The sequence below is a fragment of the Pantherophis guttatus genome, chromosome 2, assembly GCF_059756535.1.
Source record: "Pantherophis guttatus breed Tessera chromosome 2, ASM5975653v1, whole genome shotgun sequence".
In the NCBI taxonomy this organism is placed as follows: Eukaryota; Metazoa; Chordata; class Lepidosauria; order Squamata; family Colubridae; genus Pantherophis; species Pantherophis guttatus.
Window position 1 is genome coordinate 159,639,371 of NC_142064.1, and position 27,922 is coordinate 159,667,292.

Sequence of the window (27,922 nt, forward strand, 5' to 3'; positions counted from 1 at the left end):
CCACAGAACTGATAGTAAAAAAATTTGGATTTTACCACTGCTTTGTATCATTGCAGGATCTATGTCTCTATTCAAGAAGATCTGCCACATTAAGCGATTGGTCAGTATGGAGCATGACGACAAAGGCAGATCTGATTGACCAACTTGGCTGAGTTTTTTGTTTTTTTTTACAGTAATCACCCTGGCATTCCCTGCCCAGTGAAGTGCACAAGTACAGCCATGTCCGTGTCTGGAGAGCAGTGAAAACACAGCCTCCTCAAAACAATTGGTGTGCCACTTCCTCTGTAAGGTTAAACCAAGGTTTATCCATTTGGAAATGTTTGGTTCCTATGAAATCTGTCAGATTGGTTTCCTAGGCTTTGGACAACCATTTGTCTGAAATGACATGGGGTTTCCTTGCCTGAGCAGGGGGTTGGACTAGAAGACCTCCAAGGTCCCATCTAACTCTTTTTATTCTGTTATTCTGCTTTTGCATCCTGGCTTTCCCACAAAAATAGTGCTGAGCTTTGTTTGCTGCTGTCTGACCGCTGTTTCATTCCCACTGATGTTTGCCTTCTCCAATTAACTTTACTTTTGTGGTATTAAATGTTGCCAGGACTGTGTAGAAATGAAGGAAAACAATACACAGTAGAAAGAAAAACACCCCTTATTATATTCTGCCCTGAGGCCCTGCGAGACTCCCCCCTTCCCACCCCAAAAGAACCAAAACACAATCAGGAGAATTTCAAATTATGGAGAGCTGAAAGGAGACGAAGGCGTCTCCTTTTCTGAGGACTTCTCCCCCTTCCGTGCCCCCATCTTTAAATCAGCAAGTTTACGTTGAAACCTTCCTCGTCCCCTGAATGGTAAGACAAAGGACCCTTATGCTCAGCTGGGGTGAACAGCTCAGCAAGTCAAGCAGCTGGGCGAAGGAGGGCTTTGCCATCTGAAGGGGTCCATTATGGTTCCTCCTCCTCCTTGGATGAATGGAAGGGCGAGAAAACTGGAGGTCTCTCTCCGCACCTCTGTGCTATTGCTGTCTTCCAGCAACAGAGGGAACCTTTTTACTGGAAAGCATGAAGAAGTAGCAAAATCCCTCCAGAAAATGTCCTGTAATTCCCAGCCAGTGCCTGGGGTGCCGGCTTGGGGAGGAGTGGCAGGTGCTCTTGGTGGGGGTGGGGGTGTTAATCTGGGTTGGCTCTGCACCCAACTCGGGCCCTTGAATTGTTTCCAAGGGAGATTATCATCTCAAGCAAGAAAATGGGGAAAAGAAGGATTGGCAACATTTTATTTTTTATTTCTTAAACCTAGGGGTGGAGACCTACATTAAAAACTTTTAAGGGGAGAGTTTTCTTTTTAGTTATTATAGTATTCTTGGTAGCAGTAGCAGCAGCAGCAGCAGCCGTACAACTGATTTTAACTGAGGAGGAACAAGTTCTTTTCTACCAGTTCTGCCATCATATTTCACCCTGTTTAGTCATTTTTTCTGATCACCTGGCGCCATTTTATTTACAGTTGCTGTTATCTGATCACTGTTACTTTATGTTTCTTAATGTGGCCAAGTTTTATTTAACTATTTATAAACTAGGCCGTACTTTGATCTTTCCGATGTTATAATTAGATTTGACTATGAATTTTATTTGCTATCTCAATTTTTTTTTCATTTTATTTTTTGATCTGGTCAATGATTGTAATAAAGCATTGCTATTACTGCCACCGGAGTGGACCAAACCAATTTATTCTTATGCCTGATTGTTTTAGGATGATTTCAAGGGGGAAAAAAAATCCCTGGTTACATTTTTTAAAACTCACATAATTAAAGCAATTGCTTAACCATGGAGTTATTTTCCCACTGTGGACACATAACCAGGTGGATGCGTGAATCTTCCGGTTCTTAAGCAGTAGAAAATTAAGCTGGTGCAAAATTTGCTTCCCTGATTGCTAAGCTGGGTACTATGACATGAACAAGGTAAAAGGTGCTAATTTTACCGTTTTAATTGGGAATAGGTTAAGGAAAGAAATCGGTGGATCCCCTTCAGTGGTGGGCTGCTTCTGGTTCTGTCCGGTTCTTGTGAACCAGTAGTAAAAGTGGTGGGAGGCTCCGCCCACCCGCACGGATGTCATAATGGACAATCTGTGCATGCGGAGAAGCTTCCGTTGCGAATCAGTAGTAAAGGTAAGTAGAACCCAGCCCTGATCCCCTTCCATGAAACATGAAGCCAAGCTAGCAATCCTTGAATTGAATGGGGTGAGTATAGATAGTGCTCAGAACAACATATTTTGTTTCCTATCAAATTGTCAAGATGCAGAGTGCTTGTGTCTAGGATCTATCAGTCAGACTCCTTCTAAACATGGATCTAGTGTGCCAAATCTGACAAGTGCTTTTGGAAGTACCAGTCAGGTATTAAAACAAGCAGGTACCTTTGTGGAATCTAGGTATCTGCTCTCTCCAGCAGCCCAGACAAAATTGACCATGGGGTGGGTGGTGGGTGAGGGAGGTGGCCCTTGCATCTGGAAGGGAGGAAGCGTGTAACCCCAGCAACCAAAAGCCTGTAGGAGTTGGGCAGTTCCAGAGTCATTAACCACATTGTCAGAGAAACATCTCAGACCACAATCATAGAACAAATTGTGATGGGAGATTAAAACACTCCTTTATAAGTGGACTTGATAAAAATAACTTTAAGCTGCCTCGGTTGGGGCTGGAGATAAGATAAAGACAACATCATGAGGATATAGGATAATGTAGGATAATTATAAGGTGTGTTTATGCTTTGGTTAGGGCAGGGGTGAGCAACTATGGTCCCTTTATGCCTTGTGGACTTCAACTCCCAGAATTCCTGAACCAACCATGCTGAGCCCTGCTGGCTCAGGAATTCTGGGAGTTGAAGTCCATAGGTCGTAAAAGGGCCATAGATTCACACCCCTGGCTTAGGGGATGGTGAGGATGATCCTTAGTCAAACTATCCATCCTTACATAACAACTTACTTTCCCCATGCAAAGCAAGCAGTTTGACCCTGAGTTGCCAGGTGATAAATCAGTCATATATTTGATATCTTTCATTCCATCATGAATGTTCCCAAAATGAAATATGTAAAATTTGCTTATTATGCTATTGATTTATATTCATAAGATATAGGACAGTTCTCTTAAGATGTAAAGCAACTGCAGAGGTTCATTAGCTAGATTGGATGTACTGCATAACATATATCAAAATATACATTTTGCATGTAAATGTTGCTTTAGGTCAAGTTTGTGTTCCTAAAATCACTATTTCCAGTTGCCTCATTATAAATTATCTAAAGAATATAAGCCTATGAAAAAGCCATTTGCAAAAAAAATAATAAAAATAAAAAACCAACTGCTTTACTTCATTTATTGAGCAAATTAAAGTATGATATGTACAATGAATCTCAAAAATTACAAAAGTTTCTGGCTTTTTTCTTTCCTGACCATTCCCTTCATTCTTTCTAAGGGAACCCCTTTCTTATTTTTCCCCCTTTTCTCCCTGGCAGTTGAGTTTTCTTTCAGCCAGGACTTTCAAAGCCAACCTTCAAAACTTCTCCACTGGCTTAACTCCCCTCACTTGTGGAAAGGATGCCATAAATCAGGGTCTCCAAACTTGGCAACTTTAAGACTTGTGAAGTTCAGCCAGCATGGCTGGTTGGTGAATTCTGGGAATTGAAGTCCACAAGGCTTAAAGTTGCCAAGTTTAGAGATCTCTGTCATAGACTCTGTGTAGAATCATTCTCCAAAAGAAGGCTGGGTTTTCCATTCCTCTTTGAGTAGGCAGAAAGCTAACATGAAATGTGCTGAATCAATGTCCATCCTCACCATGCCAATGATGTCCCTGCAAGTTGTGTGAAGCAAAATGATTGAAGTATCCTCTGATTTTACTCCAGATGCTACCAGGGAATTTTTGCTGAGGTGAAGCTGGAACAGGGCAGCCCTTTCTCTGAAAGCTCCTGAAAGCTTTACTCAAATGTGCTTTGTGTCCATGACTATGAAGGGAACTGAGTTCTCTCTCTCTCTCCCTCCCTCTCTCTCTCTCTCTTTCTCTCTCTCTCTCCCCCTGCCTCCCTCCCTCCCTCCCTCTCCCTCTCCCTCCCTCTCCCTCTCCCTCTCCCTCTCTCTCTCTCACACACACACTCTAACAAAAGCACAAAAATACTCCCCAGAAAAGAGAAGAAAGAGCCCCTTTTGAGCATTATGTCACGGTTGCACAATTTCATCTTTGCGGAAAGCCTCTGTTCTCTCCTCATTCAAGGAGCTTGGTCTCACTCACTCATGACTAAGATGAGGAAACCTCACTCAACTTCACCTAGTTTCTTTTAAGGGGCAGGGGGAAAATGGTAAACCTGTTTGGAAGCCAGCCCTTCCTGCTTGTTTGATGCTGTTGGGTACCTTCCTCCCTCCCTCCCTTTCATCCAACTCATCTCTTTTCCTTTTTCATGTTTATCCTATCCCCTTAACTTCTCTTTCCCAGCAACACTACTTCTGCTAGTAGCCACACTAAAGAAAACAATATTAGCATGGTCACGTGGTAGAAAAATTATTATACATTTGTTTTTGTTTTTGTTCTTTTGAACTATAATAAAAAATTATTAATAATAAAAAAAAGAAAACAAATTAGCCAAGCCTGGCTGTGCTTTCCCTCTGCATGGAACTCTCTGCCCCACTGCTTGGTTTTTCTCCGGAGCACAGATGATAGAGCCAGGAGGACACCTCACAGTGGCCTCAGGACTGGGGTGCTGGAAGAGGAGACTGGGACTGCTGGAAGTGAAGCGGTGGGGGGGAGATGAAGGGGGGGAGATGAAGATGAAGCGGGGGTGGGGAAGACATGGGGGGAGATGAAGAGATGAATGGCAGAGGAGTCCATCCAGGAACCAGAGGAGGAGAAACCTCTGCTTTGGCATGAAATGGTCAAGTAGTATCCAGTTGATCTTGCCTGACTTCTCCTCTGATAGAATTGGTGGCAAAATGCATTCACTCTTTGCAACTGTCTCTGGGTTACTCTTGGCTTCAGGGAAAACACTCTTTTGGCAGCATCACAGCTAAAGGCCAAGGGTGACTTAAGGCTGCCCTGCTCAGAAGATGAGGACAAGATCAAGGCAATGTCACGCGGGATCTATCAGGAAAAAAATCAAAACAACATCTAGGCATGTCTGTGCTGTGGTAATTTGCAAAGGGGAAAGGCGCTGAGCCATGTGCGCATGCTAAAAGCCTGACCCTCATCAGATCATACAGTGTTGATAGGTCAATTCTACTGGCTTGCTAGCCTGAAAGCAAAGCTTTTTAATAACTAAAAGCATCAGAACTGAGGTAGAGATCAGCCAGTTGGGAAGATATATCAGAGTAATTGCTTAGGACTATGCCTCTGCTTTACTAACATGCAATTGCAATCTGGGGGAAGTTCCTGTCCATCACTCCAAAATGTGCTTTCCTGGTAAATTTCAGCCTTGGCTTCCAACAATGAATCTGTGTCCCTGAAATAAAGAAAAGAAAAGAGAAGGGCTATTGCCAGTCGCAAGGATCCTAATGCAACTTGGAACCTTTGTCTGGTAGCTGTCCTTCACAGCAACCATCAGTCTTAGGTCTGAGTATGGAAAATCCAGCTGCAATAATGGTGCCTCACTTCACTATCTTCTGCACTGGGCAGCTGGATGGTGTTTCTGGAATTGCAGAAGAGCAGGATGAGGCTGCCAAAATTGTGGCATGAAGACAAGAAAAAGAAATTTGCTGGGAATGGGACTAAAATCCAGGCCAATCTAGTGATGCTGAAAACAACTAATGAAGAAAAGGTTCCCCTGACTGGTCTTCAGTGAGAAGAAAAGCTGCAATTGACTTTCTACTCTCTCTCCCTGCACTGCATCCACCCTACTGTGTCTTGATCTCAGTAGTGAGTTTATTTGGAAAATAAAAAATGCAAATGCCTATAAACATGCTGTGTCTGACAATTTTGAGTTGAGTTTTCAAAACTCAACATTCAAGTACTCTTCAATGAATAAATAATAACATCCCAGACCTAACAATTGTCGAGAAGAAAAACCAAAAAAGTTTGAATAGTGGATGTTGCAATACCTGGAAACAGCAGAACAGAAGAGAAAGAACTGGAGAAAATCAGAAAATGCAAAGACCTGCAAATATAAATTGAATTACTGTGGCAAAAGAAAACAAAGATTCTAACAAAAATAATAGGTACTTTGGGTGCAGTCCCAAGACTTCTAGAGAACCACTTATTGGGGGGGGGGGGAATCACCATTAGTGAATTGCAAGAGGCAGCTTTATTTGGAACAGCTTACATCCTCCAGTGTTATCTTTAATACCATCAAACAACAACATTCAGCAGTAGAGGAAGCCAGCATAGCTATTGAATTGTTTTCATTCCCAAACCAGATATCCTCTCCTCTGCCTTGTCCTCAGAAATAACAAAGCACTATGACTAAAAAAGATGAAATGAAATAAAGAACCACTGAGCATCTGGAGCAGCACAAAAACAACTGAATAAGGTTGCCTGAGTTGAAGCTTGTTCCAAAGAAACAACAAGCACAAGTATTAAAAGATGCCAATTCCATAATATCAAATACAAACACCAGCTCACTGCAAGAAACAAACCGGCTAATGTACAACATGGCTGCAGTTATAACTGAATTCTTTGGATGCAAAAATCAACAAAGAAGAAAAAAATGTCAAAGGGTGCACCACCAACATGGAAAACCAGGCTGGAAAATAAGATCAGCATGCTAAGATTAGAAGCAAGCAAGCTAGAATAGATAAAAGAAAAGAGGCTGAAGAATAAGAAGAGCAGAAAAATACCTGATCAAGAAATATCACCTAGAAACAAGAAAGATTAAAGAAGCAATGGAAATAATAATGCAGCAAATAACAGTTATAGCCAAGAAGATAAGCAGATATGAAGTTCAACTGCACACTACCTTCAATTTCAGTTTGAATCAGAAATGTTTCTACCAATCCATCACTGGAGACAGTACAATGAACCAGCCAACAGCTGACAAAGAAAAAAAAAGTGCACTTTGGGCACAGCTATGGACAACCCAAAGAAATGCCAAGGTGAATAAGAATAAAAAAAAAGAAGCTGAAACTAAAGAACTTGTTATAATAGCAAAAATGGGGGAGGGGGGGGCAAGGAAAGCCAAGAATTGGTCAGCATCAGATGAAGATGAACTGCATGATTTTTTTGGTTGAAATATCTGACTGGTCTACACCTATTCATTGCCAAGCATTTAACAACATACTGCAAGGAAGAGAAATTGAAGATTAGTTAACATCTGGCAAAATCTACCTGATAATGGAAGGGAAAAAACAATGAAAACTGAAAGAATCAAGATGCCCTATGGAAACAACATCAAGAATCTGTATGAAGAAGATCACTACAAATACTTGAGCATCCTTCAAGCTGACAACATCAAGTACGCTGAAGTTAACAAGAAAGTTAGAAGTGAATATATTATGAGACTGAGGAAAATCATAAAGTCCAAACTCAGTGGAGGAAATATCAAGGTAATTAATACTTGGACAATTTCAGTCATTAGAAATATAGGTGGAATAATGAAATGGGCTCAAGCAGAATTAGAAGCCCTGGATAGGAAGATTAGAAAAATAATGATAATGAATCATGTCCTTCATTGACACAGTAATATTGATAGACTCTTTTTTCTTTACCAAGGAGCATAAGTGGGCATGGAATGTAGCAACTATACCAGATGAAAAAGAAAAATGGTCATTGGAAAAATATCTGAAGGACAGTGAGGTAGATACACTAAATAATGAAGAGGCCAAATTGACTTACAAGAAAAGCCAAATGAAGAACAGAAAAGGAGACATGGCAAGGCTAAATATTACATGACCAGTGTACAAGAAACAAACTTAACAGGCAAAGCTGATAACAAGATGTGACAAGAGACAGAAGAGCTAATTCTGGCCGCACGAGACCAAGCCTTAAGAACAAATGAATAAGAAGCCAGAATTGAGAAGATAGAAATAGAAAGCAAACACCAGCTGTGCAAAGAAGCTGAAGAAACAGTAGACCACTATTCAGCTGCTGCAAGAAGATCACACAGACTGACTACAAACAACAGCATGACAAAGTAGCAACAATGCTGCATTGGAATATCTGCAAGAAATACCATTTGCTCGCAAGCATGAAATGATGGGACCACAAAATAGATAAAATAATAGAAAATGAAAAAGCGCTCTGGGACTTTAGTATTTGAACAGGCAGCTATCTGCCACATAATACCCAAGACTCAACAATTGCCAATAAGACAAACAAGATTGGCTAGTAGGTGTTGCACAGGGGTGGGTTCTAAATTTTTTTACTACCGGTTCTGTGGGTGTGGCTTATTTTTGGGCATGGCTTCATGGTCATGTGACTGGGTAAGCGTGGCCAACTCAATGTCACTCACATCAAGCAGTGCCTTGCCTGGCTCCTCCCCTCCCAGCCATTCCTTGTCACACCCATCCTCAACGTACTGTTGCAGTACCTGGAGACAGCAGAATAGAAAGGAAAGAACTGGAGAAGTTCAATGACAGGGGTGAGGGTGCAAAATGTTATTTTCTATTTTATTCTGGATTTTTGTAGGGAGAGCCTTGTTAGTTTGAACCGTGTTAAGACTACTTACACCCTAGTTTTCCTTAATTCTCAGCTAAAAGTAGCAAAAAAATAAAAATCACAACTTAGCAAAGGTTGGAAGGGGTTTGGGGAGCTGAGAAATCCATGCTGCTCCTCAGTGCAGTGCAAAATGTTTAATACTTAATGTGGTGCACAATGTTTTATTTGAGTAGGAAAGCTCAGTGAGATCATAATGTGTGGTTTTGCTTCCAGGTTCATCATCTGATAGAACAGATCATTTGGAATGTGACTAGATGGGCACACCATATATAAATCTGCTACAAAAATGTCTATTAAAGATGAAGTCCCTGCCTCGAAATCATTTCCACTCAGAACAGATGCCGCAATGGATTGGTGTAATGGCTATAATTATCGTGATTATAGGCAATAATTTACGTTTTCTTTTGCAATATATTGAAGAGTGGGATGCATTTCAGATGCTTTTCACAAACATCTCTGTATTCCAAACAAGAGCTATTAGGGTAAGAATTTTTGCATGTTTTAGCTCTGGACAAATGCTGCTGAGTTGATTTTTTTATATGATGAAAATCGCATTGTTAGCAAGCGATAAACACCAGATGGCATTTCTAGAGCGATAGATAAATTGAAATCTAAAGATTAATTGCTGTTTACTGCTATTTTAAAATACTTGTCAAAAAGACAACTGTCTCTCTGCTACATGCCACTCATTCCTTCATATGTAATACATAATATATATCAGCAAACGAGAGTTACACAAGGGGTTTTCAGGGTAATCCTATTGTTTGTTAGCACTATATAATGCACAAATGTTGGAAAGCCAGTGAGCTACCGTCAGGGCATTAGTGCAGTCCTATGAACTCTTTTAATAGCTCACAGGTTTTCTTGTGGATGACCTCACGAAGTTTTCGAACGCGTCGGACACTTGAGGCCCCAACAAAACTATCCGGCTGTAAAACAGCCATTCCATTGTAGACATCCCCCATGATGATGAGCTGGCCTTCCGTTGCCGTAATGTTGGGGCACGGACAGCTCCAGTTCATGTTTAACAAGGTGATTTCCAAAGGCTCCCTTCCCAGGAACTGAAGCCCCATTTTCTCATCCTTCAGAATCTCCTCCACCATCACCAGGGCATGGCCAGAATCTTGGTCCTCTGTCAGCTCCATGACATGGCCAAGAATCACAAAATCGCTTTTGCAGAAGCTGGTCACCAGCTTTTGCCGGGGTTTGCAAGCCTTGCAAACTTTACAGAGCCTATCCAGAGGGAAAGGACACGATTCTTCGCAGGCCTCTCGGCTTTCAAAATTATTCTCGTTGCCTCCGCAACCTCCATAAATGAAAGACTGGCATTGTTTCGTCAAGCTGTTGTATGCCCACCGGGGCTCATAGGCTTTGCAGTGACCTTGCAGGGCCGGCAAATTGCAGATGTTGATGGGGCCATTCATGCATGTCAACATACAGCTCTCGTAGGTCTCAAAATGATTGAGATTGCTATTACAGTTCCCATAAATGAAAGTAAAGCAGTTGCTTTTCTTTGCGTCATAATACCATCTGGTTTGCTCTTCTCCGCAATCCTCACTGTCGGGTTGCTTCAGGCACTCGTTGGTTGGAAAATGAGTTTTATTCTGCACTGATTCTGGAGAAGTAGCTTCTCCTTGGAGAACCGACAATGGAAAATCAACCCTTAAAGCACCACCAAGGTTTTTGGCTATGCAGGTGTAAATCCCTGCATCTTGTAGTTGCGTGTTATAGATTACCAGCTGGGCAATATTGGTGACAACGATATTTCCTTGGACGTGGTTAGGCTTCATAATTACTTTCTCTTTATTCTCAGTCTCCTTCTCCCAAGTGATTTCTGGCTTAGGCCGACCGGTGACATCACAAAGAAAGCTTACCGTCTCTCCTACGTAGACCGACCGAAGGGTTGGGTTGTTGACTAAAACAGGTGCGAGGATGTCTGTGATGGTAGTCTCCAAGTAAGCAGTTGTGGGTGGAGCTGTAGTCTCTGCTGGGACAGGGCTGGTGTTTGGCCAGGTGAGATGATAGCGACAAGTCACCACATGGAGGGTGATGCCTTTGGTACATGCTTCTGCGTCCATGTAGCACTTGTTGTAATAGGTGAGCCCATCAGATGCACATGTAAAACTTGGCTCCTTTTCACACCTGTCTTTGCATTTGCAGACAGGCTGCCCATCCCAGATATCACACTCTGAACCTTGCTGGATGCACATGAATCGGTCACACGTGGCTTCTTTGGGCATCCCGACAGGTCCTTTCTTCCCTCTGACATCCATGTACCGGGCTGCAACACAACTTCGTGTTCCACAAACGTTAGGGCAACATTTCTCAAAAGTCTCGCACTCCTAAGGTAAAAGAAAACAGATGTGATAAAGTGTTTGTGGGTAAACAGTAGCTCTGTTAATGTCAGAGATCTCACTTCCAAGAAAGCTCAACATCACCCAACTTTTGCTGGTATGGCCATGATATTTGAAAGGGCAACTTTTATTTCAGATAGCCAAGAATGGTAATATATGTGCTTTAGCATGATTTGTTAAAATTCCCCAAGGAATGTCTGGAACAGATAGCCCAGGCTATTTGTTCTTAGGAGTTAGACCAGTGATTCCCAACCTTTCTTTGGCCATGCCCCACCTAAGCATCTCTAAAATCCTGATGCCCCCCCTCCCCATGACATATAATTCTTACTTTACTCAAAAAGAAGAGATGAAGGAAGCATTATGAAGGGGAGGGGATGTAGCAGAGAAAGAGACAGTCATGGCAACATGGCTGTTGCGGATGGAGAAAGGTCCTATGTGCAATTTACATTGATTTTTTTCCCTAATGGGTGCAAGAAAAACTACAACAATCTTAATAATTTCTTTTTCTGCATCTCATTGATCATTAGAGCTAGATGACATGCAATTACACCAAAATGGCAAATGGAAATAATTGATGACCATTTTGTCTGTTCTTCAGTCATGCAAATCAAATCAAATCAAATCAAATCAAATCAAATCAAACCTTTATTGTCAATGCACAACATGTATACAATGAGATTGAATGAGCCTCCCTTGGTGCAGCCCCCCTGAAACACAGATTACATCTCAATAACTCAAAAGAAACTCAAATAAAAGAAATTCCCTAAACCCAAATAAGTAATAACTAACACACCTTCCCATATACATACTTTATGTATATAACATTATACTATATTACACCAGTATGAACATGTTTCCCGTTGCACTGACCCTGCAACACAACTTCTTGTAATGTTGATTTGATTTTTAAGAGATGACCGGTGGCTGCATTCTAGAATAAGCAGAGAAACACTTGAATACTTACTTGGAAGCAGTGGTGGGTTGCCCCCGGTTCGGACTGATTCTATAGAACCGGTAGTAAAACCGGCAGGAGGCTCCGCCCACTAACCCTGACATCATCAGAAGTGATCTGCGCATGCGAACCGGTAGTAAAGGTAAGTAGAACCCACCCCTGCTTGGAAGGTAAGGGGAGATACCATGAGCATGAATATTGTTCCGAATGTATCATAAATTGGTCAAGTAACTTCACCAAAGTTTATATATGCAGCCTTACACACTTACTAAAGAATAAATGCCATTGAAATTGGTGGGACTTGTTTCTGAGCAATAGAAATAGAACTGTGTTACATGTTCTGTTTTCCTTGGCTATAGAACGAAGAAACTGAGAAAAACAATTCATAGGAAGCCCAAAAAGCACTTTTTGTTCTCTTTCCCCCCAAAAAAAAAGTACAGCAAAAGACTAAAATACTGGCAAAGGCATCAGGTAAAAGACACAGTTATGCCACATGCATAATGACATAATCACACAAATGATGTGGTTTGCCACAAATGACCTCATGTGTGTTATTTGTGCAGTGACATCATGACTCATACGATGTCTATTGCCCCTCTCTCCCAAATCTGTCATCTTGTGGGTGCCATGAATATTAGTATTCCTTATAAGGCAGATGATTTGTTTCAGCCAGCAGTGCAATATGATCATCCTCATTGTACAAGTAAATGCATCCTTTACAATATAGCATATTTTAAACATTGTATCCCGAAAACTTAGTCGATAACGTAAGAATCCCTCTTATCTTCCAGGGAGTTTTGATAGTTGAGACTTCAATTAATATTTGAAGAATTACTTGATAGTTGATAGCAGGTTTCCTTTTGTTAAATAAGATACAGATTTGTAATTATTTTCAAGTATATAATAACCCTTCCATGTAAGACCACAACATTCCAAATGACATCTACAACATTCCAAATGCCATCTACAACATTCCAAATGACACCTATAACATTCCTATGACACCTTGTCCTACAACAGTTCATTTAGTACAGTGTTTCTCAACCTTGGAAGCTTGAAGATGGGTGGACTTCAACTCCCTTCAACTGATTTAGTGACTGTTCAAAGTTACAATGGCATTGAAATAAGTAACGTTTTTTCAGTGTTACCATCTTTGCAACATCCCCATGATCATGTGAACAAAATTCATATGCTTGGCAACTGTCTCATATTTATGACTGTTGCTGTGGTCTCCAGGTCATGCCTATAAAATCTGGATCATTTCATCTATTGCTCTTGCAACAAGCTCCCACGTGTCCTTTGTTCTTATTGAAATGCTTTTTAATTCATTTTTTTAGAAACCTTAACAAAAATTAATCTTGTCCATTGGTGGTTGGCCTACAAAAATTAATATTTTGTGACCTTCCGACAAGCAAAGTCAATAGGGAAACCAGATTCACTTAGCAACCAGGTTACTAACTTATCAACTGCAGCAGGGGTGGGTTTTACTTTTCTTCACTACCTGTTCGTAATTCTGCACATGTGCAGATCGCCGATGACAACATTCAGGGCGGTGAGCGGGGCCTCCCACTGGTTTTACTACCAGTTCTTGCGAACCGGTCCGAACCAGGGGCAACCCACCACTGAATGCAGTGATTCACTTAACAATGGTGACCAGAAAGGTCAAAAAATGGGGCAAAAACTCACTTAACAAATGTCTCACAGAAATTTTGGGCTCAATTGTGAAAGAAAGTCAAGGACTACCTGTATTGGAAATTGTTAGAATTGTTAGAAGGAGATTCTCTTCCATGTTCCATCACCATCGGAAGGTCAGCAGATGATCACACAGGTCTTCTTTATAGACCTAAACCATGGAGCAACTTTCCCCTTTTTTACTGAGATTAATCTTTTCTTTGACTTGGATCACAAAAGCTAATACTTGCAGTTGTCATATCTATATCTGTGATACACTTTTCAGTTCTCATTGCCACTTTCTACTTGCTATGTGTGCATGCCTTTTACTTTAACTGTGAGTGGACATCTGACTAAAAAGCAGAATAACAATGCCGAACAGTATTCAAATGCCTGAATTGTCCTGGAGTTCTTCAGTTACATGTTAAAAGAATCTGACCTCATTCTCAGGAATCTGCTAAGCCGGAGTACATGTTTCACATGCAGAAAGTGCCAGGTTGAACTTTTACTTTATTCAAATAGCTTTGTAAAAAACCCTGGAAGGACACACTGAATAGTGCTAGTAGTCCGTAAATGTATCAGCCAGGATATGCCAACCTTGCAATTTAAAGCCCCTTCTTAGCTCTTATTCTGGATCAGAGGAGGGTTTCAGCAGGTTCTGACCGGTTCTGGAGAACTGGTAGTGGAAATTTTGAGTAGTTCAGAGAACCGGCAAATACCACCTCTGACTGGCCCTGCCCCTATCTATTCTCCGCCTCCTGAGTCCCAGCTGATCGGGAGGTAATGGGGATTTTGCAGTAACCTTCCCCTGGAGTGGGGAGGGAATGGAGATTTTACAGTATCCTTCCCCTGCCATGCCCACCAAGCCACTCCCACCAAGCCATGCCACGCCCACCAAGCCACACCCATAGAAGCGGTAGTAAAAAAAATTTGAAACCCATCACTGTTCTGGATGTTCTCTGCAGAGCCTCGATTACAACTTGGTAGAAGAGACCAAAACATGATTTCTATCAAGTTTTCAAAATGCACCAAAAGCAATGCATGTACAATTCAGAAAGTTAGAAATCACCTTGTATTGAAATATGTTAATACTTAAACCTGCATTTCTGTGCTTTTATAGAAAATTGGGCTTGCATTCATTTTGGTACATTTTATCAATGGTTCCAAATTATACTTTACTCTTGGATAAAGTGAATTGGTTTTGATGGAACAGAATTCAGCCTTCTGCAACTTGGCACACACACACACACCTCAATATATTGAATATAACTTTCATAATACCCAGAAGGAATGATGAGAGACATAACATCATAAAAAGTTATCTTCTACTATAGGCTCCACCTGGCATGGCCTATACTAGAAGTCATCTGGGAAATCTGGATGCAGACTAGAATGTAGCAGTTAATTCCCGTGTTTCTTTGCTGCCATTCAATTGTTATCTGTATTCTTGCAGACCAAAACTAGTTGCCTATTTTAATTCAATACTGATAGCATAAACTGGCAAAAGACCTTTATGGTTTTTCCGGTTCTATCTGGAGATTCCAAGGATTATACATAGAACCACTGTAAATTATCTCTCAGCATATCCGAAAGACAGTCAGGTTTCTAAAGACGTCTTGATGGTGCATTTATTCTCTTTCTTTATTACATAACTAGGTTTTAATAAATAGTTTGTGGCCAACAAATTACTCAAAAAAAAAAAAAAAAAGCTAGTAATGAACTAAAAGAAAATTGCATAGCCATGAATATTTTTATGTGTTGCTTATAGTTAATGGAAATCTGGTTCATCAATCAAAAGATGTACTGTATGATTTGCAAGGAGCAAAACAGCAGAGCCTGCAATAAGCATGGTCACCTAGGTGAATGTCTGGATGCATCTTTTGTATTATTCACTGCTTTATTGGTTTTTTTCAGTATCTCAACTAACCCCTTTGGGAGTGCATCCAAAAATAGGCTCAATTTACTGCTTGACAGCTTGATCATCAGTTCCAAAATGATCAAGGCCCAGCTGAGCAGGTATAAGGCTTGTTGAGTCACAACTAAATCTAGATCTTCCCTGCTCATAAAAGGAAATTTGATTTCAGTGTACCGAAACTACTCAGGACATTTCTCACCTAGCTTAACTTTGTGGAAATCTTGTGGCATCTCCCCAGCTTGTCTGGCTGGGTATAACTTCACTCCTCCCTTATTCCACCATTCTGCCATCTGTTTTGTGGCTTTTCTGTTGGTATCTGATCAGGGAGTCGTTTTGCAAAAAGTGGTTCCAGCTGACATACGTGATGTGTATCTAGCATCAGGTTGGGAAAGAGGTGGGTAGCCAAGGCAAGTCAACCAACCACAGTCACATGTTCATTCTTACCTTGTCCAGCTGGTGCACTTTCTAATTAAGCAATGCCTTTTATCAGAAGAACCAAACAAAACAAATAAGTAAAAGAAAATAAGTAAAAGTAACCCCAACTTGCTTAAATGCTCATACAGCTTATCCGACAGGTGACTTGCATTAATAGGCAGAGAATTTGATCCTGGGTTCCATTAAGTTTTAACCTCAAACACCGGGATGAGATGTTGCTGCTATCATTATCCTTTATAATCAGAGCTTCCAGAAATGCAGGGGATATGACACGACACTATAATGCTTGATTTAGACTTTCTAGAATTCAGTGTTGGTTTTTTTCCACATCGGTGTCTTGTATATACTGTATGCACTGAAGTTGCATATATCTTCTTTTCTTCCTGGAAAAGCAACTCAATTCTGTGTTTTCTTGGTTCAGCTATAAATCAATAGTTCTTAATTGAGTAGAATACATCCTTGGTTATTCATTTATAAAGTGACTCCCTTTGGATTTACACGTTCCTTACCCATTGCCATATTGCATTGAGTTATAGCTGATCACCCTGCATTGATATTTGTTTGCCACTTGCCTGTCAAGTAGGCCGTGCCTCCTTTGTAGGCACTGAAGTAGGCACTGAATCAGCCTCACACATGAGGAGTGGCATCAGGGAGTCTTCTCCAAGAGCTATTGGCCAATGACAGCAAACTCTATTCTTCTGGGCTGGTCCAAGAGGCAGAGAGAGCACAAAGGTGTATAGAGAGGTGAAGTTGAGCTACCAAGGCCAGCTTCTCAGAAGCAGCATGTAACCTACCATCTCATCAAGTGCATTTGCCTCTGGAATCATCATTCAACAGCACATGCCAAGCTGTCCTTTTTATACCTGTGGTGGATTTTGAAATAGGTACGGAGGAGGTCTTTACCCTGGGAGACAATGCACACAGCTGCCTCCTGGAAGAAAACCCATACATCTCAAAGCAGTAAGCACTGATCGGCTGGCTATTTCAAGAGCTCTGAGGCAGCAGGGGATGGATGGAGGGGAGGAGTGGGGGGGACATCTTGGAAGATTGAGGCAATTAAGATGGGCACAGGGGGGAAGCTCTGCAGCACAGCAAGACTGTCATGCAAAGCCTCATGCTAAGAACTTCACATGGCACTGGCTGGCTTTTCTCCCTTGATCATCCTGCCCTTGCAATGATTAAAGCAGACCTTTCGTGATGTTGCTCCAGATGAAAATCAAAGGACTGATTCATGCATGAGGTTGTAACCACGGCAAGCTAGTGACCCCTGCCTTGGTCCCTGCAGGATTATCAGATCTGGGTGTGAGCTACAAGATCAGAAGTCCTTGCAGGTTTCAAATCCTGGTTCCTTTCTCCCTAGCAAGTTCTACTTTGCTCCCAAAGTCCTTCCCCCCTCCACACTGATTATCCCTCTTCTGTTCCCAGAAAAACACCCACAGCCTCTTCTTGCCACAATAAACAGTCCTCAAGCAGTTACTATCTATTTATAAGTGACTTTCAGCATTAAGAAGAGGGAAGAGAAAAGGGCATCACTCACCAGGTCGGCGTCACACTCTCTCCCACAGGTACTCTGTGCGTCAACCCAGAGATTGGGATTCATATCGTTTGGACATATCCCAGCGTGAGAATACCGGATTGGAGGCAAAGCTGAGCTTTTGAGCAGGAGCTGCAGAAGCAACAAGATAAGGCGGTCCCAGGACAACATCCATATCCATATCCATCGCATGAAGAGTTTGAAAAAGGACATCTTGGGTTAGCTCCGGAGAAAATACTGACAATTGACTCGGGTCTGGGTGTGGCTGTGCTTGACTTTAAAAAAAGAAGAAGGAGAAGAAGAAGAAGAGCTGAAACAAAGGAAGCAACTACACCTGTTTTCTCGGTGTCCTTTCTACCTTGTTCACTGGTGCAATCTGATCTGGACCTTGTTGGCTTCCAAGTCTTGGGAAGTCGCCCCCTTATTTTAAGCGAAAGGCTCTTAGTCCAAGTCAGAGTTAGCTGTATTTATACCCTGCTGCTCTATAACAACTTGGAAAAAGTAAACTCTATTTCTGTGACAGGCACACACTTCTTATGTCCTGGTGGCAGTCGTACAGATTTGTTACAAGGAGAGGGGAGAAAGAAAGAAAGAAAAAAAAAAGCTGGAAAGATTTTTAAAGGCTGGACCAGCTACGGTGGGACCCCTGCATGTTTCTGAATGGAAGGAGGCCTTCTTAACCCCTTTAGGCCTAAAGTACTTCCCTATGCAAGAATGGCATTTACTTCTGAAAGAGTGCTTGTCTAGATAATATGAACCTACAGTCCGAGGGATTTCCCGATGCCAAGGAAATATATACAATCCTTCATCTTAAAAGGGGCAGCTTAGTAGGATTGAAGCAATTAAAGCTGGAGGGAAAAAAATAACTTTAATAGAAATAAAAGAATCGTGGAGGGAGAGGAGGAGAAATAACAAGTTTTAACCGGGGATCAGGACGACAACGTGTCTTTACAAACGACACCCCCACCCCCCCCAAGTCTCTCGCCTGCTTTATTTGTCTTCCCCCCCCCCCCAAGTTTCTTTTTTGCTGCACTCCAACCCCACCATGGGAAATTTTTTAAAAATTCCTTCACAGTTCATGAACATGAGACCCCTATTGTACGACTTTTTGCTGACCTCTTTAAGGGGGGAAAAAAATAGGAACTCTATGGTTTAACTCTATGGAAACCTGCATAAAGGAATGTACTGCATGTTTGGTGCAGGGGAAGGAGGGAGGGAGAGAAAGGGGGAGACACCACTGACTTCCAGCCAGGGTAATGATGACAGGAAGAGTTTCTGAGACCTATCGAGAAGGGGGGAAAAAAACCCTTTCCAAGGACCAGAGGGAGAAGGCCTGGAAGACGGGAGGAAAAGGCTGATGGCGAACATCTGGAAGGCAGGGAAAGCAATAGCTCCCCTCCACCCTTGAGGTACTGCTCAGCCTTTGGGTCTGCTATGAAAAGCATGTGCTGGCTGGGATCCAAAAAAGACTTTAGGTGAGACTGAGGTAAAGAGCAAATAAAGAATAATGTAGATAAAAGAAATAATGTGAATAAAATAGGAATCATACAGAGTCAGATATATGGGCTCTGGGGGACCCTCTCTATTCATATTATTATAAGGGGAAGACGTGCTTAGATACATGAACTCTGAGAGACTCTATCTATTCACATTATTATAAGAGAGGAAAGTGCTTGTTGGAAATTACATTAACAAACAGTTAAACCCTTTTAAGTGGTAATATATCTTCTGATACCTAGATGTCAAGGAAAGGACTGCTATATGGAAAAACATCTGAGTGACCTGACTGTGAATGACACAAAGACCTATATGTTACAAAGAGTTACTTAATCCAATGAACTTACCCAGGGACAGTAGTAACTCTCCCATTAGCGACTCTGAGCACTTAAGAAAAGTTGTGTGGCTAAGATAATTTTATAAACTAAGATTAATGCTTTAAGTAATTAGATGAACTTATTAACAAGTGGATGTAACCATAGAAGGAAAATCGGATGTATGATCTCATGAGTAACCATATATGGAAAATGTATGATCTCACTGAATCCTTTGTCTTAGAAATGTATAAAAACCATTGTATCAGAGTTCTTTCTTTGTTCAAAGCTTCAGGTACAAATCTGGCTCTGAACCTTGCGCAAAAAACTGTCTCTGACTGGCCTGGGAATGTTTTTAGTCCTTCCATTCCACTACAAGACGGAGAGCTTGCGCATGCCCAGGGTCTCTTTTGCCTTGAAGCAATCGGCCCTGTTGGAATGGCAGCGTTCAGAAGCTGCTTCTGAAATCCACCATCAAGAACAGAAGGTGCACATGCGCATGTACATGCAAGGGTGTGCTGCCCATGCCCTTAGAAACACTGATGTGGAGAAGCAGCCATTGCCACCCCTGTGCGCGCAGCAGAATAGCAAAAGCAATAGCACTTAGATTTATATACAGCTTCATACAGCTTTACAGCCCTTTGTAAGCCGTTTACAGAATCAGCGTATTGCCCCCAACAATCTTGGTCCTCATTTTACCAACCTCGGAAGGATGGAAGGCTGAGTCAATCTTGAGCCGGTCAGAATCGAACTCCTGGAGTGAGCAGCGAGTTAGCCCTGCAGTACTGTATTCTAACCACTGCGCCACCAGGGCTCTGGAGGAACAGCACATCTCTTAATCTGAGCGATGCTAGAGGTTCCCCTCTGTGTAGACTTTCCATAATGGTAGGATTGAGGGCATTGGTGGCACATGCTTGATCCTTTTTGAGCTTTTCCTTCTGATGGAATTTGCCTCTTTTACTTGAGGTCAAAGGCTTGACAGAATGAGAGCCTTCTAAAATAAAATTAGGTTCTTTAGTTCCATACATCCTGCATATTGCAACAAATCTGTAAATTCTAGTGACCAATAAAATGTGATGAAAAAAAAAATACTGCATTCCTGCATCACTGCTATGATTAAAATGATGTTTTCTTCCCTGCATCACATCCAGGTACTATTGTTATTTCATCCTTGAACGTCAATCACTGATAACAGGATCTGGCTGATTATTTTATTTTTCAATTAACTACGATAGGAGAGTGCTAAAAGTGGTAAATCACACATAATTTTCTTTCTGATGGCTCTGCAAAGACAGAAGCTGTCAATTTGCCATGGGGTATTCTTACTTTGGAGCATCATATTATGGGACAGCTACACAAAAGCTGCCTGCCAATGGCTTGATGGTCATGTGACAATTCTTTAGGATTTAGCAGAGGTACTGGTCTATTAGGCTTGCAGAGCTGTACCAGTCTACCTATTTGTTCGTGGAGCGTTCCGGTCTACCCATTTGTTTTTGGAGGCACCGGTCTACCCATTTGTTTTTCGAGCCCACTGGTCTACCACCACACTGCCTTTTAACACTGATCAGCTGTAGGGCGGCAAGAGTTTAAACAGTTTTTTTCCTTCTAGTCGATCAGCTGGGACTCGGGATGCAGTGAATAGATTGGGGGCGGAGCCAAATAAAAGGTAAGAATAACGTGGGGGCGGGCAGCTCCCGAAGAAAGAAGATTAATTCCTTACATTGTACAGTAGTTTGGGACTTCGAGGCCAATGTGCCTTCCCAACTATTTGTGATCCTTGTTCCTTAATGCCTATGAGCAGCAAGCTATTGAACACATGGCGTGCCTCCAAAAAGGGCCACGGGCTCTCTCTCTTTTGTTTTTTACCACAGTCGGACCAATTTCCTTGAACATATTACACAACTATAACAAGGATGTGAAAATAGCATTTTACAATTAAAACCAGTCCATTTCCTGTTTCTCCCCCAACGTGCATATCATATGCAGGAACATGCACTCACAGCCTTTTACAACCCTTGTGTTTTTAGGCTTTAAAATAGATTGAGGGTAGTGTGGGCTGTGTATGGTAGATGAAAAATCTGTGGAGGGACTGGCAGCCTGGAATTTGCAATCCTCCCATTCACCTTGGCCCAGGGACACAGACAGTTTACAAAGGTGGGCAGAGAACAGTAGTAGAAAACCTGCTGCACTTCAGATTAATGTCAGATGAGTTCACTTTATGAGTCAAGTAGTTCAACTGCATTTAAAAGATGTTGCTTAAGACCAATGGGCTTGTTTGCATATAGGGGCATACAAATTCAAGCTCTGCAATGTATTTTGGTGTACAGAATCTCAACAAAGAAGTACATCAATTTGGTTCCATGATGAACTTCCTTCTATTAGTTCAGGGAACAAATAAGTTGTGGGGGGTGAAAGAAGGCATTTGTATTATTCACTAAATGTTGATAAGCTATAAACCATGGATCTTCAGTTATTTTTTAAGTTGTAAAGAACTCTTGGAAATGGCTGAATAGGCTTATGAAATTTAAAAAGAATAGCACTTTCAGAATTGGTCCTTGACTTATTAAAAATAAGTCAAGGGCATCTAAAGCATCTAAAGACTTATTAAAAATGTCTTTAGATGTTTTAGATGCCCTTGAAATTGCCAAGAGTTTTTTGCATATTGTTCACTTATCCAGTATTCAGCATCACAAAATGGCAGGTCGAACTTGTCTTGAGGTATATTAAATTTCATTGAAAATTAATTAGTTGGTTAGATTTTTAAACAGATGATTACCAGAATTCCTAACCCCTAAAAACAGTTTTGCCTTTCTTAGATACAATGCAGAGGCTTTTAGGCCAGGACATTTCTGACAAGCACCAGGGAAATCAGCAGATCTATTCTAGACAGTTCAAATAGGTATAAAGGTTTATTGCAAGATTAAGAAAAAGAATCTGAACTAGTAACACTCTAAACAATTTGGTGGTAGATAAGAGTCAAAGGAATTCAAGGTGGGATGGATTTAGATCTCTTGTGGGCATGCAGGGACTCATGACTGATGACGCATTTGACCCCTCCCTCGGGCTCAGCCTGGTCATCGTCTACAATTTCCTAGAAAAGCAATTTTTCCTCTCTCCCCATGCAAAGTGACATGAACTCTACATACTGAGAGTGCTTTCTATGCTTTTTTTTGGAATCAAGTTTTATTAGTTTATTTCCCCCTAACACACCCCCACATATTTTATGAAACAGAATATTGACCGTATCATATCATATCATATACAACTTGTCATATCCAAATATATTTTACTTAGTTACAATTTCTGCCAAAGTGTTCTTTTTCCATATTTTTTAATCAAATCTTAATATTTCTATTCTTGTTTCTATAAACAGTGTCTTCTTTCGCCCTCAAATTCTATTTTCTCCATTTTTAATCATATATATATATATTCTCTTTTAATTTTTAATTTTTAATAAATAATAATGCTAAGGAGAATCTGATTTGTACCTCATGTTTCAGTCACGGTTAACTACAATGCTTATGTATAAACTCTGATTGCAAATCAAAACGCTCATTCAAGCTCAGGGCAACCTACAGCAAAAATAAAATAAATTACAATAACACATTGATGGTAAACCCAGTAATAGAATTTGGAACATTCATGACAAAAACACAAAGCAACTTAAAGCTGAAAGCAAACAAACTTATAGCTCAGTTGGTATATAAATCCAGCTTCTGTGTGCACAGATGTGCCTGCTTGTTACATAAGCATAAGTCTATGAAATACTTCACTGAAATTAGAAGAGCAGCGTATACACCCCTCTCCTGTGTTCCAAATATTTAGCGCACTGCTGAAAAATTGGAATTAAAGGTTAATTCAGGTTTTAATAGTGGAGGCCTGAGGGCTTCCATGCTGATGCACATATACCCAAATTCTAGGACTCTCTCATGTTCTGTTGTGATATACCTTATCTCAGTTGCAAACTGGGCAATCCCTAAATACCAGAAAATAACAAGAGCTCCCTGTATCTCCATGATGTTATCTGGTGGTCATCTGGATTTCTGCACACACACCTAATATGTCAGTTGCAGAAGTAGCTTGCAGTACTGCACTCTGACCATTGCGCCACCACGGCTCGTATGTGATACACACCATCATTGGACCCCATAAACATCTTGAGCAGATGCAAGAATATAGAAAGTCTTCAACTTGCAACCATTTGTTTAGCCACTAAAATTAATATAGCACTGAAAAAAGGGCCTTACAACCAGTTCTCACACTTACAGTCTGGTTTGGAAGCATTCCTGCTTCAGACAGGAAGGCGGTGCCGAAAGTGGTGAGAATGGCAGAAAAGATCATTGGCAGTTCTCTCCCTTCTATCTAGGACATGGTATATAAGCGATGCTTGAGGAGGGTCCTCAGTATTGTCTGGGACGCTATACATCCTCTTCACGACCTGTTTTCCTTGTTACCTTCGTGGTATCCAAAGCAGAACATCCAGATTTGGTCACAGTTTTGTTCCATGCAGCATCAACCTTGTGAACTCTCAAGCTTCCTCTTTCCGCCATGTATTCAAGATGGACAGTGATTAACATTTACACGTATTTATATGTATGGGTGTAGATATATACATCTATATGTATATAGCATGTCTATATGTGTGTATGTGTATATTAGCAGGCAACAGAATTTCATTTTTAATGCGTGCCAGTGTGCCCACAGTAAAAAATGACAGTAAAGGTTATCTTATCTTATCTTATCTTATCTTATCTTATCTCATCTTATCTTATCTTATCTTATCTTATCTTATCTTATCTTACCTTACCTTATCTTATCTTATCGCTGTTGCATCCCCACAGTCACATGATCAAAATTCAGGCACTTGCCAACTGCATGTATTTACAATGGTTGCAAATGTCCTGGGCTCATGGAATCCCCATTTGTGACCTTCCCAGCCAGCTCTCTGACAAGCAAAGTCAATGGAGGGAGCTAGATTTGTTTAATGATTGCATGATTCACTAGACAACTGCAGTGATTTGTTTAACAACGGTGGCAAAAAGCTCATAAAATTGGACATGACTCACTTAGCAGCTGCCTCGCTTAGCAATGGAAATTCTGGTCCCAATTGTGGTCATAAGTTGAGGATTACCTGTGTTTCGTTTCAAGAGCTCACCCGTACAGACTTATGAAAATAGAATCTGACTTGGTCACCATTTGGTGATTTGGAACACAGGTAGTCCTCGATTTACAACAGTTTGTTTAGTGACTGTTCGAAGTTACAACAGCACTGAAAAAAGTGACTTATGACCATTTCTCACACACCCCCAAAGTCACGTGATTTACATTCTGATGCTTGACAACTGACTCACATTTATGACGGTTGTAGAGTCCCGGGGTCATGTGATCCCCTTTTGATACCACCTGACAAGCAAAGTCAATGGGGAAGCCAGATTCAGTTCACAACCGTGTTACTAATTTAACAATTACGGTGATTCACTTAACAAATGTGGCAAGAAAAGTCGTAAAATGGAGCAAAGCTTGCTTAATTAATTTCTCTCTTAGCAACATAAATTTTAGGCTCAATTGTGGTTGTAAGCTGAGGACGACCTGTAGTCACTGCTGAACCAAGGAAAGGGTGAATAATTTGGATCACAGTTAATAGGAAGGCAAAGTCTGTCTGTCATCCCAGACATCAGTGCCAGAAGGGATAAATTTAAGGAACTTCCACATGACTGTTGTTTTTGCTACTCAGACACAGTTTGAAGGTGACCTCCAATTGGCTGCACTTCTGTTAACCTCCAGTCACTGAGATAAGCCTGGCTCCCCTCCAGTTTATCACTAGGAGGGTGCCTAAAACGACATCCAAATGATGCTCTGCTCCTGAGCCACAATAGTTCTTGGAGTCACAAAATCTCCCCACCCCCTGACTGCCACCCCCAAGTCCTGCACTGTTCCTCCCAGAATTTAAGTCGTTCCTCTGAATCATTGCCAGGAGTGGAACTTGCCATGTTAAAATAAAGCACTGATCTGGGAGACAACATTGCAGTGGGGACAAAACATTTGAAAATTATCCTTCCGTACGGCTGACAAGGAGCCTAGTCTTGAAAGATCTGAAAGACCAGGTTGGGGATAGATTGTCACAAAGGAAATCTATCTCTGTGGATACTCAGAGATGAAAAACAACTTGATGGCACATCGACCATCAGCCACTGGCTGACAGTCTAATTTCTCTGGGAAGGAATTTCATTAAGCTGTTACCTGCTTCTGTATATCAGTCTGAATGTAACTTCTCTCTATTTATGATATAATAACAGAGTTGGAAGGGACCTTGGAGGTCTTCTAGTCCAACCCCCTGCCTAGGCAGGAAACCCTACACCACTTCAGACAAATGGTTGTCCAATTTCTTCTTAAAAACTTCAGGTGATGCAGCATTCACAACTTCTGGAGGCAAGTTGTTCCACTGATTAATTGTTCTAACTGTCAGGAAATTTCTCCTTAGTTCTAAGTTGCTTCTCTCCTTCATTAGTTTCCACCCATTGCTTCTTGTTCTGCCCTCAGGTGCTCTGGAGAATAGCTTGACTCAGTGGTGGGATTCAAATAATTTAACAACCGGTTCTCTGCCCTAATGATTTCTTCCAACAACCAGTTCACCAACCTGCTCAGAAAGTTAACAACTGGTTCTCCCGAAGTGGTGCGAACTGGCTGAATCCCACCACTGGCTTGACTCCACTTCTTTGTGGCAGCCTCTGAGATATTGGAACACTCCTAATCCTTCTTTTCATTAAACTAGACATACCCAGTTCCTGCAACTGTTCTTCATATGTTTTAGCCTCCAGTCCCCCAATCATCTTTGTTGCTCTTTTCTGCACTCTTTCTAGAGTCTTTTTTACAACGTGGCGACCAAAACTGGATGCAGTATTCCAAGTGTGGCCTTACCATGACATTATAAAGTGGTATTAATACTTCACGCGATCTTGATTCTATTCTTCTGTTTATGCAGCCTAGAACTAGCACTGTAATAATAACATTGTGTCACGTCAATCAATTAATGCCATAGAGCCAGTTTGATTTAGTAGTTAAAGCACCAGACTAGAAACTGGGAGAGTGGGAATTCTAGTCCACCTTAGGCATGAAAGCTGGTTTGGTGACTTTGGGCCAGTCAGTCTCAGTCCACAATATCAGGCTTGGGAAACAAGCTGGTGGCTAATTTATGTCACAACCAATATTTGGCTGATTCAAAAAAAAAGCAGTCCCTGCGCTTGCAGGAAAATGCTATTTTTTAAAATCAATTAATGCCATAAATTAGCCCAGCTCCTATATGAAGGATCAGGATAAATGCAAAGGGGGAAAAAAAACCTGGATGCATTTTGCAATCACATGTTGTTTTCTGCTTCCTCTACTACAACATCTGGAATGAAGTGTAGCTGGGATGGTAGAAGCAGCACTTCTCCCAACCCCCACCTTCCCTGTCTGGCCCATTAAAAAACCATCAGGTGTCTTGCTGAGTCCGGAAAGCTGCAGAGATGCCTAAACCTGGCTGGAGGCAATGTCAGGAACACAGCCCCCCTTTCCTGCATCCCAGCTTCCCTCATTTAATATGGTCTCTTGCTTGAAGGGTTGGGATGTTGCTCGCTGCCAGACTGATTTTGAAAAGGGAAAGACCCTCCAGAGTTAGGCTTAACTCTTGGTGACTCCGTAAACATAACCATACAGTTTTCCTGGCAACACTATGGAAGTCTCAAAATATCTCCAGCTTCCAGGATGTTTTGGGACTTCACAGAACTCCCTAGAGACACCCCATCCAAGGACTAACTTAGATTCTGAGTTCAACCCAGTTTGCAAGATCTAATCTTGCTGACAGCCAATTGCTGTTAAATCTCTCTTTGCCCCTTGTTCACAAAATCTCCCATAGAACGCAGGTGGCCAAAGAGAAATCTTTTGAGATGTTTACAAGTAGGCTGCAGACATCAGGCGAAGTTTTAGTTGGCGTCTTTCTTTCTTTTTCTTTTGTTTTTCTCCAGGGGATTACAAATGCATACAGTGCATGTGGAAAACAACTTGGTAATCCAAATATTTTATTCATTAGGTTTTGGCACAGATACTTACTACATCCTGTGTAAGCTTAATTTTTTTTTAAAAAAAAATAAGCAGCTCAGTACGACACATTCCCAGGGAGTACTTAAAATTCTTACAGCTCTGTTAACAACAGAGTCTCATGTACTATATTGGTGTTTCAGTTGTCTAAACAAAGATGCTTTATAGCACACAAAACAGACTCCAAAGACACTCATAATTCTAGAGGTTTTACCCCCAAACTCTTACAAAGCAGTCTGAAAAATGACCTCCAGTCATTTTTGCTTCTTCTCAAACACAGGGAATAAGCAGAAAACAGCAGGAACCAAATAGGTCTCCCCCTTTTCTCATAGAAAAGGGCAAAGGAGAAAACCAATGTGGTCCTGCCCCATACGCTATCTCTAGTCTAGCCGCTTAGAATAGGTTGTGACTAGAGTGACCTAGAAAGATCTGCAAAATTAAATAATACAGTAAATAAAAATAGAATAGCAGATCCCCCCACTTTTTAAAATAAAATAATAAAATGAAAGGTTAGGGTTAGCCCTACCGCTTTCTCCTGTCCTTTTCATTGCATGCTTTTGTGCAT

At 41.3% G+C, this 27,922-nt stretch overlaps 1 protein-coding gene and 2 long non-coding RNA genes across 4 annotated transcripts; 2 read left to right on the forward strand and 1 right to left on the reverse strand.

Annotated features, from left to right (window-relative positions):
* Positions 1–1,415: 1,415 nt before the first annotated feature.
* LOC117663070 (uncharacterized) lies at positions 1,416–17,597 on the forward strand. 2 transcript variants are annotated; one of them, XR_004590599.3, is made up of 3 exons: positions 1,424–2,227; positions 8,823–9,091; positions 17,502–17,597. It is a non-coding gene; the product is annotated as an uncharacterized LOC117663070 (long non-coding RNA). The 2 variants fall into 2 exon arrangements; XR_015732472.1 differs by lacking the exon at positions 17,502–17,597 and having other exon boundaries at positions 1,416–2,227; positions 8,823–9,231.
* WFIKKN2 (WAP, follistatin/kazal, immunoglobulin, kunitz and netrin domain containing 2) lies at positions 9,214–18,058 on the reverse strand. Its single transcript, XM_034412976.3, has 2 exons — positions 17,474–18,058; positions 9,214–10,951 (listed from the first exon to the last, which is right to left on the reverse strand). Exons 1-2 carry the CDS (start codon positions 17,681–17,683, stop codon positions 9,431–9,433), a joined length of 1,731 nt encoding a protein of 576 aa, XP_034268867.2. The 5' UTR covers positions 17,684–18,058; the 3' UTR covers positions 9,214–9,430.
* A 245-nt stretch (positions 18,059–18,303) lies between these two features.
* LOC148115398 (uncharacterized) lies at positions 18,304–20,370 on the forward strand. Its single transcript, XR_015731937.1, has 2 exons — positions 18,304–18,956; positions 19,667–20,370. It is a non-coding gene; the product is annotated as an uncharacterized LOC148115398 (long non-coding RNA).
* The last annotated feature ends 7,552 nt before the right edge of the window (positions 20,371–27,922 follow it).

Bases quoted from the DNA above. Each gene is read 5' to 3' on its own strand.
- WFIKKN2 (XM_034412976.3), bottom strand. From the start codon at position 17,683: ATGTCCTTTTTCAAACTCTTCATGCGATGGATATGGATATGGATGTTG. The intron at 10,952-17,473 runs GTGAGTGATGCC...CTTTTACCTTAG, and splicing joins GAGAGTGTGACGCCGACCTG to GAGTGCGAGACTTTTGAGAA.